A 9,773-nucleotide genomic window follows, 5' to 3' on the forward strand; every position below is an offset into this window, starting at 1 on the left:
ATTTTTCAATAGCTAAAGTATAACATATGACGTATGTATATGCTTAAAACACCAAAAGGCGTTCCCGTCCTGAATGGGTTAATACCAAATTGGCCAAATTATCAAATATTACGTAAGAAAGAGGACCATCTCATCTGCTCATGATCTGAATGAAATTGCAAGTATTTTCTCCTCAAACATAATGAGGACGGTCTATCCACCCACAAGGCAATTTGTTAGATGCTGTGTGCATGGGTCTTACCTCTAAATATTGTGTGTGTGTGTGTGTGTGTGTGTTGTGCAAAAACAACTAAAAACTGAAAAGCTTGAAGCAAACCGATGATCACTGGAATGTTTGTTGACCAAAGCTCACTCCAACAACCCTCCAATTTCAGCTCCATCGTGTGTTGAGGCTCGACGAGTCCCACCGCGGTGACACTATCACTCCCAAGGAGGAAAAGCAATTTGTGTTTGGAGCTCAGCAAACCCACATGCAATTTGATGAGAGGAAGATTTCTGAGAGTACGGGCGCATGACCGAGTCATCTCCTTCTTTCTCAAAATGCAGGTATGACATTTCAGAGATTCACTACCGAGAAGATAGTCTCTCTCTCTCTCTCTCTCTCTCTCTCTCTCTCTCGATCTCTCTTCCTCTGTATCCTCTCTCTCCCCCTCTCTCCCTGTCAACCCCCTCTCTCAATCTTTCATCATGACGCCCTGATCCCCCCCCGTCCCCCTTCTCTCTCATTCTCGTATCATGATTCCCTCTCTGCCCTCCTCTCCTAGTCCTCTCCTGCTTCTTTTCATCCGTCAGTTTCTGTCATGACTAATGGATGCCGAAAGGAATTCTTTCGGGTTGCGGCGGGAGAAAAAAAAGGAAACACTGCGAGACATACAGTATACACCTCATCTCTCACCTCTCTAATACCTACTACAGTAATTCAACATACCTCGCTCTGCAGGTAGATCATCTCTATACCCGTTCAAATCCTTCAGTGTTCATTTAACTAATTTAGGACTGAGACCATGATTCTATACAAATGTCTTCTAAATCATGACAGTTTTCTGAAAAACCTACGTTTCTATATCAGTGGTGCTCAAACTATTTCATGTCAAGGACCCCAAAAATTAAATGTAATTGGCCACCGACCCCCATCTGAAAATATGTTGATCAATTAAGGGACCCCCCCCCTGAAGCAAAGATTAGTTAAAAACGTTTTCTGTGAAAAAATATATATATTCAAATATTTTCGTCACATTTTCACAATTTTTCAAAAATAGCTTGTAAATATAGGACTGGACCTAAATTCGCGCATGCGTGTGTGTGCGTATTCGCGTAAACGTGCACTGAAAATCCTGGTGTAGCTTGGCCGTCATGGCTCCACTGGACGCGTCAGCGTGTTATGTGTGAGCTCAATCAGGGAATGTTCCCTTTTTAATCAATGAAGGGTGGCTCCACTGCCTGCGATGCGTTGCATTCGGTGACTGCTTTAAAATTGCCCCGGTTCGTTTTTTGACCCACGTCACACACATCACACATGTCCAGTGGAGCCCCGCCGTTAGAGGCCGATACTCCATAACGTTGTCTACAATATAGCTGGCATGCAGCCATGCAGCTAAATCACTTTTGACCAGTGAAATAGGAATGATTGGCTAGCCTAGCCGTCAAATGGAATCCGAAGCAGAATAATCTTTGCAACATCACAGTTTTACAAGTAAAACCCAAGTAAAAAAGGATTTTTGAGATAAAAACGTTCATTCTGAAAGAATATATATTGAAGGATTTGAGGCAACAATTAACGATTTATCAGAAATAGCAGATCTACAAGCTCGTATCGCGGCACTCAGTGCCGCACTATGAGCTTGTAGATCTGCTATTTTTCAAGAGCTAAAGTAAAACATAAAGCTTAAAACACCAAAAACGGTTCTGGCACAATAATTTGAACACCACTTAAGCCCACTTAAGCCCTTTTGAGCCTGTAGTGCACTGTAAATGCTATTTTCTCTTCGCTATGTTCTAATAATCAAACATCAAAACTACTTCTGCAGCTAAAGTAGTTAATATGACAATCATTTCAACCACTTTAACCATTATTGTATACTTCACGTTGACTATTCAAAAATAACAGATAGCGCTCATAAGCGCGTCAGCTTGTAGATTTGCTACTTTTGAAAAATCGTGCAAATTTGTGCAAATCTTTGAATGATATATTTTTAACCTTTTTTCTTTAAGGTTTATTTTTTGGCTTTACGCCTTTATTATTATGGAAAGAAAAGTAGTCTGACAGGAAATGGGGAGAGTGAGGGGGAGTGATACGCAGCAACGACCGCCAGGACCGTGACACACTGTCAGCCTACATCGTAGCAGAGGAGTGCCCGGACCGATAGGCCAGCGGTCCTGGTCAGAGCCATTTGTTTTAACTCAAAACTCACACCCAGTTAGCATGTCCGTGTCCCTTTTATGCCCATATATGGAGTTGTTTGGCAGGCATGCCCAAATTTGGCATCTATGCAGATGTCAGAACAGGCCAGCTCCATAATATAATATACTGGTGATCAGGTCCTCCAGAGCCCGGGCCGAGGCTTTTGTGCTGGGTCTGGACAACCGGCTATCCGACGGACTCGACGCCGGGCACTGCCCTCCCTGTGGTGGCATGAGTGTCGCATTTGAAGTCGATGGGGCGAACGGTTCTCAGAGGATTACAGACGTGCACACATACGCATGTACGTACGTATACGTACACACAGAGACTTGGTGCATTTATAGATAGTTATAACTCTGAGAGTATACACATGGAACAAAATAATGGACCCATTATTTTGTTCCATGTGTATACTCCCAGAGTTGGAGAGATGTATTATCTATATTGGCACGAAAAACTTTCTTACATGAAAACACACATAACAGGGTCAGTCCCAAGCTCAAAACGTTCTCCATATTAGTCGGTATTAATAATGAGCTCGTCGCAGCCCCAGTCCTCGTAGCTGCCGTCGGGGAGGTACCGGCGGATGATGATGGGGATCTTCCCCCTCTTCAGCTCCTTCATGGCGATCTGCAGCGGGTCCGTCTCGCCATCCAGCTCCACCATGACGGGCGCACACATGGCTATCTGGAGGGCGCGCGTGCCCAGCACCCGGGCCCTCTCGTACTTGGTCATGTATAAGGTGGTGATCCTCTTCTGGTTGGCCCCGCCGCCGCCGTGCCCATGGCCGCCGCCGCCACCACGGCCGCCGCCGCCCTCCCCCACCGGAAGGATCTGCACGCCGTGCTCCTGGAGGTCCAGTTCGTCCTCGGCATTCTCCAGGTCGTCCAGCCCCTCCATGCTCTCGTCCTCGGCGTCGTCAAAGTCACCGTCGTCGAAGTTCATGTCCTCGTTGTCCGACATTTTGAGATGGTTGAAAACGTATATGTTGTTCTAAATGATTTGGGGAACGGCTGGCGTAGTTATTGAACCAAGAGAGAGAGAGAGAGAGAGAACAAAGAATGATGGATAAACGGAAGCTAATATACGGCTGACCGAGCTGTGATCTGACGTCAGACAACAACGACACGAGCTGTTGCCGCACAACGCCGATTTGTGCGGGCTTGTGCTGGTAGACCTTATAGCGCCGCTAGTGGGCAGTGGTTCTCAGACTGAGAAGAGTATGTCAAGGAACCTCAGAATCACTGTTGTTTTTGGCAGCAATTTTTGATTTTAGTTTTAGTCATAGTCTCTTGAATAGTTTTCACTTAGTTTTGGTCACATTTAGGCACCTGGAATGTTTTAGTGTTAGTCTAGTTTTAGTCGACTAAATATCATACGATTTTAGTCGACTAAATCTACAGTTGATTTAGTAAAATGTATTTTGGCGGGCCTTGATGCCGTCGTAATGGCTGATTGTACACTTGCTGAAAATAGCAGATCTACAAGCTCACAATGACTTATACTGGTTCTCTTGTCCACTAGTCCACTAGCCTGGAACTCACTTATGCTTTCTATGGCATAGGCAGCTCCCGGCAGGATCCGCCGGGAGAAACTGTGCGCAGCTGCCGAACATGAGACTAATGAATTAGAGCGACAGAGAGAGAGAGAGGAGTGTGTGTGTGTGTGTGTGTGTGTGTGTGTGTGTGTGTGTGTGTGTGTGTGTGTGTGTGTGTGTGTGTGTGTGTGTGTGTGTGTGTGTGTACGGGTGTGCGTGTGTGCATCAATTTAACAAAGGTGTAGACGATCAGAAATCAGCAGAGAGTGATCGACGTTTGTGCTACTCTATGCCAAATTGAAGTGGACTCGGACCCAGACTTTTTTTCTCTCCCTGGAAATAAAAACGTCTGGGTTTCCGAGGCTACTAGTCCACTAACATTTTAGTTTAGTTTGTATTTGTTAGCCATAGTTTTAGTCATCATAGTATTAGTCGACAAAATCAACATTGAACATGTATTCGGCCGTGGAACCCCTCCTGCATAAAGTACAGCAGCCTTGTGTTCATACAACCGAAAGATTGTGTATTGGGGTAATATAGTAAGGTGACCTTCACACCAGAAAGCTTTACTGCGATTAAAACGAATCCTGCTGCACATTGTCAGAAAGTGCGCTTCGTTTGGAAGGTGTGAAGCATCATTCGAATCCTAATGAGCATCAAAGAACCGCATTCTAGTCCGACCAAAAATGGGGGTTTCGCTTCGCTTCCAATCACACTTGATTACGATTCGGTGCAGGTGTGAATGCAAGTATGAGTTACCTCAATTTCACAGATTGTGTTTGAAGTTACTGTCACATTTTTGAGCAGTGCATGCCGCTCCAACATTTGACTGTGTGTCTACTGTATTTGTCCATATCAGCAGGATTTAGTTTGTCCATAATTGTCCGACTCCATATCACGGCAACAACAGCTGCAGCCACAGAGCGGTGCTGTTGAGCAGCCTTGGAATGAATGGACAGGGATTTTAACTGTTTAAATGCGGGAACGGGAGATTCACGTGGTTCGATTCCCAGTGATCCGATGCGGCAACGGGAGATTTACGTTTACTGTATGTTTTTATTGATAACTTTTAATCGCCTTTCTACACTCCCTAGCATTTTATCAACTAGCACTGGGTGTTAGCACAACACTCCGATCACGTGATCCCAAAAAAAAAAGAAAAAGATGCTTCTTCCCCCTCCCTTCCTGAAAACTCAGGACGGGAGGGGCTCAAATGCTCACTATCACACAATGGCGGCCCCCATTGCGAGCGTAGCTACTAGCTAGCCCTTAGCCAGATCTCATTTCATGTCATCCGATCGTATCTATAGGCAGCTACTGTTTCTCACTCCCCCCCTGCATGTCTCAGGGGAGGGAGGGAGGGCCCCTGTTTGCTCCCGAGGAGGCGTCTTTGTGTAGACTCTGTTTCTGTCGGAAAACATACTCGGACTTGTTCCTATAATGGACACCGCACGGATCTAAAGTCTGGTCTCCCTTCCTTCATCAAACTCGGATTGTATTGCCGGATGGCACCGAGGGACGGCACGGTTATTTTGTTATGATGATGTCTTTACAAGACGAGCCAAGTTGGAACGATACACAGCGACAGATGGATAAATAATGACAATGCGTCTTCGCATCGTTCCATCTGCCCGCCGGGGGTCTTGATCCGTCATCATCATAATCTTCATAAAAAATAAACAAAACAGTAGTAACGTAGCCCCAAGATGTTCCCTCAGTCCCATATACTCATTATTTAGCTCATACAAAAGCCATTTAGTAACAGACATTGACAGGCAGATGAACACAAATAATATCATATACATACCATACACTGAATGAAAGCCCTGAATGTCTACTTTTAGGAGTAAAACAATATACACATTGATCCCATGTACAGTTTGTCAGTAATTGGCTATTGAATGCAGCTTGCGCCCACCAGAGAGCACTTTAGAGAAGGCATGGACCTGAACAACTATTATTCACAAAATAAGGCCTATAGCGACATGTACATACTATATACCGTATGAAACAGAAGACTCTCTGCTTTCATAAGAAAAAAACTAATACTGTAATAATAATAAAAATCACACCCCTGTGAAGTGAGCATTGCAACTGTTGCACTGCTCACTTCACAGGGTGATTTTTATTATTATTACAGTATTATTTTTACTAATACGCTATATAGGTGGTGGTGGGTTGTTCCAGTGGCCGGTCAATCCCTGGATTATGGAACATTATTAATCTGTCTATACTGAAACAATCCCCGGAGGTCAGATCACATCCACTGCAGAGCTACATGTCAAGTCTAATGATGTGGCCATGCAGCTAACATGATGCTATGAATACCATCCTTAATGGAGTCTTCAGACCCCCTGGTGAGCCTTCCATAGCACTCTTAAGATCTTTGTTAACCTGTCAGTTCTTCAGACGGTCTCTTTCAGCTCTGAATGGACTCCTGGGGTAGCTGCAGCTTCATACGCATCTGAATTCAGCTTGAGTGTCTTTATAATAACATGACCCCCACAACACTTTTATCATACAGTAATGACAAGGTATAATTATGTTAGGGTTCCCAACCGTCCCGTAAAATACGGGATCCTACCGTATTTGGCAACTAAAAGACCTGTCCCGTAATGAACTGATACGGGACGCACTTAGTCCCATATTTTGTGGTCGTGGAAGAATGACAGCGCTTTAGGACCTAAAGCCTAAAGTTTAGGTGATTCACAGTCACTCGCACACACGTATATCTAGTTTGCGTCCGAGTATAGACATGCCTCTGATTGGCCTACCGACACTTCCCTGGATAATAACACGGTATGATACGAGAGATCTGTAAGTTTTATTTTTGTAGAAGAGGCAAAAATAAATATAAATATATAACAATAACAATATAAAATTGTTTATGCCGTATTATTATTTCCCACCACGGAGTAACTAAACCTCTCATATCGGAGGACAGTCAAGACGGGCAGTGTCGGTAGGCCAATCAGAGTTACCATGCACACATGCAGACAGCCGGACGGCGGACACACACAACATTTTGTCTATATCGGCACAATTGAGTTTGTCCATATCAGCACGGCAACAACAGCTGCAACCACCGAGCAGCCTTCAGGGATTTAATACGGGGTGAAAGGGTTAATTTGAGCATTTTATTTTGAAGTTTCAGCCACAAACGGCAGGATGTGAGTTTCTGAACCAATCAGAGGGATGGCTTATTTCTATAATGTTAGAAATAAGCCATATCATGGCTTATTTCTAATAATAGCAAACATGTAGCAAACATGCTCTGCCTGTAAACAAACTCCACGCAGATGTATCGTAGACACTAACGTCCCATAGCCTGAAGGGATGCGACGCTCTGATTGGTTCAGAAACACAGAGGCTTCAGCTTCCGCTTCAGACTGAAAACGTTGCACCCCATCTTTAATGAAATTAAGCACCGCTCACTTTGCACTGGGTGTGATTTGTCATGACACACCATGTGGGACTATGGTGTCACACCCTGAGACATGATAAAGACACATATTGCTGTCTCCTTTGTATTATCCATGTGGGACTATGGTGTCACACACCTGAGACATGATAAAGACACATATTGCTGTCTCCTCTGCCAGTAAAAAGATGCTGGACATTTGTCCTTCCCGGTGGGACGATGAGGTGGAACCCTGCCTCATCCAATCAGAGCGCGCAGCAGAATGCTGTTGTGACATCAGGAGGTCACAGCAATTACTCTGCGGCCGCTCTGCGGAGAGAGCAGTCCTTCTTTTTTGTCATCCATAATTCATAAGCAGCCTTTCAAATTAAACATGAGCACTATAGCGAGCACAGTCGCCATTAACCAGAGAACCAAGAGAAAAGGAAACTGGACATGGATTCAACAGCGTGTGTGATTAAGAATGAAGAGACATGTGTTATCCTCCACACACATGATGGGCACTCTCTTCAGCTGCAGTCCTCTTACACATGAACACACTCAACAGTCACACACGCACACACGCATGCACGCAAGCACGCAAGCACGCACGCACGCACAATGTTCTGAAGACATGACGAATGCAACCTATCTCTCTGTGGGTGATGAGAAGATGGAACTCTCTCAAGGTGAGTCCATGGTCAAACGCATTAGGGCCTGCATTTCAGGGGCCATTATAAGGCTCTTATTTCCTCCCGGAGCCCATTCCACTGGCTCCGGCATGGATCCTCCTGTCCCGTAATGACGACCATGATGATCTGGAATGCTTCTAGGAGGGAGACGAGAGAAAGTGATTGATTGCTTAATGGGAACGTGATGCGATCATTCCTCATGCCGAGGGACACTCTCGTCCATCAGGCCCCTCGTTACTCCCACCATGAAGTGCATAAAAGCAGCATATATGATGACTTTAACCACTTTAAACCCATGTGTACTTACTATATACTATACTACTCCCACAGGCCAGGGGTCTGTATTTAAAACCCTGTGTACTTACTACTCTCACGGGCCAGGGGTCTGTATTTGGTCCCCTACTCCTCCCCCCCCCCCCCTTACATCAAAGCTCCTCACTCTTACAAGCTCACAACGCACTGTGTAATGTGTATAATTGTTTATAAGCTTGTTCACCTGTTATGTGTCACGTGTAGGCGAGGTAAGAACCCAAACACAGGACAGCCAGGCATGGTAGTGTTCAAAACCCATGAATTGACAGAAGACATGGTGAACATGACTGAAACAGGTGACAATTAAGATACAATGGACTCAATAAGGACTGACTGGGGAACAAGACTGATATACACATGAGGGTTAATTACACAATGAGACACAGCTGGAGCAAACAGACATAGAACCATGAAAACTAGACCAGGGGATACAAAGAAAAATAAATACAAGACCAAGACTACAATGAATGACACAGTCTGTGACTGTGACAGTTGACGTGCCCAGAATTGGGACACTGGGATTGTTATACAAGTTAAAATCACATGATAATTCGCTTTGTCAGGAACAGGTTGAGTCACGTGACCCCATTCCACAGATTAACTGCTGATTTCGTCGACTTAGGTCACATTCATACCAGAGAGCTTTGCTGCGATTAAAACGAATTCTGCTGCGCATTTGCAGAAAGTGCATTTCGTTTGGCAGGTGTGAAGGCTCATTCGAATCGTAATGCGTATCAAAGGACCGCATTATACTCCGAGCAAAAACGGGGGTTTCGCTTCGCTTCCAATCACACTTGATTACGATTCGGTGCAGGTGTGAATGCAATCCGCAGTAAATAAAGGAAATTAAGCAAACAATGTGGCGGGTGAGGAGCTGAACACAGTTGGAGACGGAGAAAAGATGTCCCGTTACCGTGGATAGACTTGGTCGAATGAGGAGACTGAAGCCCTGATCGAAATGAGGACGAGTACATTAATCAATTGCTTAAGAAAACACATAAACACTGCAGTGCAGTGTAATAGTACGGCATTATAGCCTATACATAATATTCTGTCTGTCTGTGCGTGCTGTAAACATGGAGTGCTGTCACTGTGTGCAGTGTGTGGGGAGTCTGGGGACTAGTGGGGACTGGAACTTTCATCTCAATAAACGTGTAAACATTTTGCGCTGCTGTCTTATATCAGTGCGCTCAGCGCAGTGCCTGCATGCCCAAAAGAGCAGTGTGTGGCTGCGTGCGTATAGTGAGAGCTAGCGAGAGAGGGGGGGGGGGGGTCCAGTCTCAGACGGCACGACACATGCACGTTATGAGTATAATTTTATCACCATAGATTTCACTGTGTTGTAGGCTGTGTTGTAGGCTAGGTTTATGAATGGAACACATTGATAAAGGTCCCACCTGCTGCGTTTCCAATTGCTACGGATGACAGTGT

At 45.0% G+C, this 9,773-nt stretch overlaps 1 protein-coding gene across 1 annotated transcript; it reads right to left on the bottom strand.

The window, feature by feature from the left end:
* Nucleotides 1-2,917: 2,917 nt before the first annotated feature.
* LOC308319862 (DNA-directed RNA polymerases I, II, and III subunit RPABC2-like) lies at nt 2,918-3,364 on the bottom strand (the record flags this gene model as incomplete). The annotated part of the gene is made up of 1 exon (XM_080770089.1): nt 2,918-3,364. The coding sequence occupies one exon, from the start codon at nt 3,362-3,364 to the stop codon at nt 2,918-2,920; it is 447 nt and encodes a 148-aa protein (XP_080626215.1).
* Nucleotides 3,365-9,773: the final 6,409 nt, after the last annotated feature.

This window comes from Protomyctophum bolini, assembly GCF_963924005.1.
Source record: "Protomyctophum bolini genome assembly, chromosome: 1".
Classification (NCBI taxonomy): domain Eukaryota; kingdom Metazoa; phylum Chordata; class Actinopteri; order Myctophiformes; family Myctophidae; genus Protomyctophum; species Protomyctophum bolini.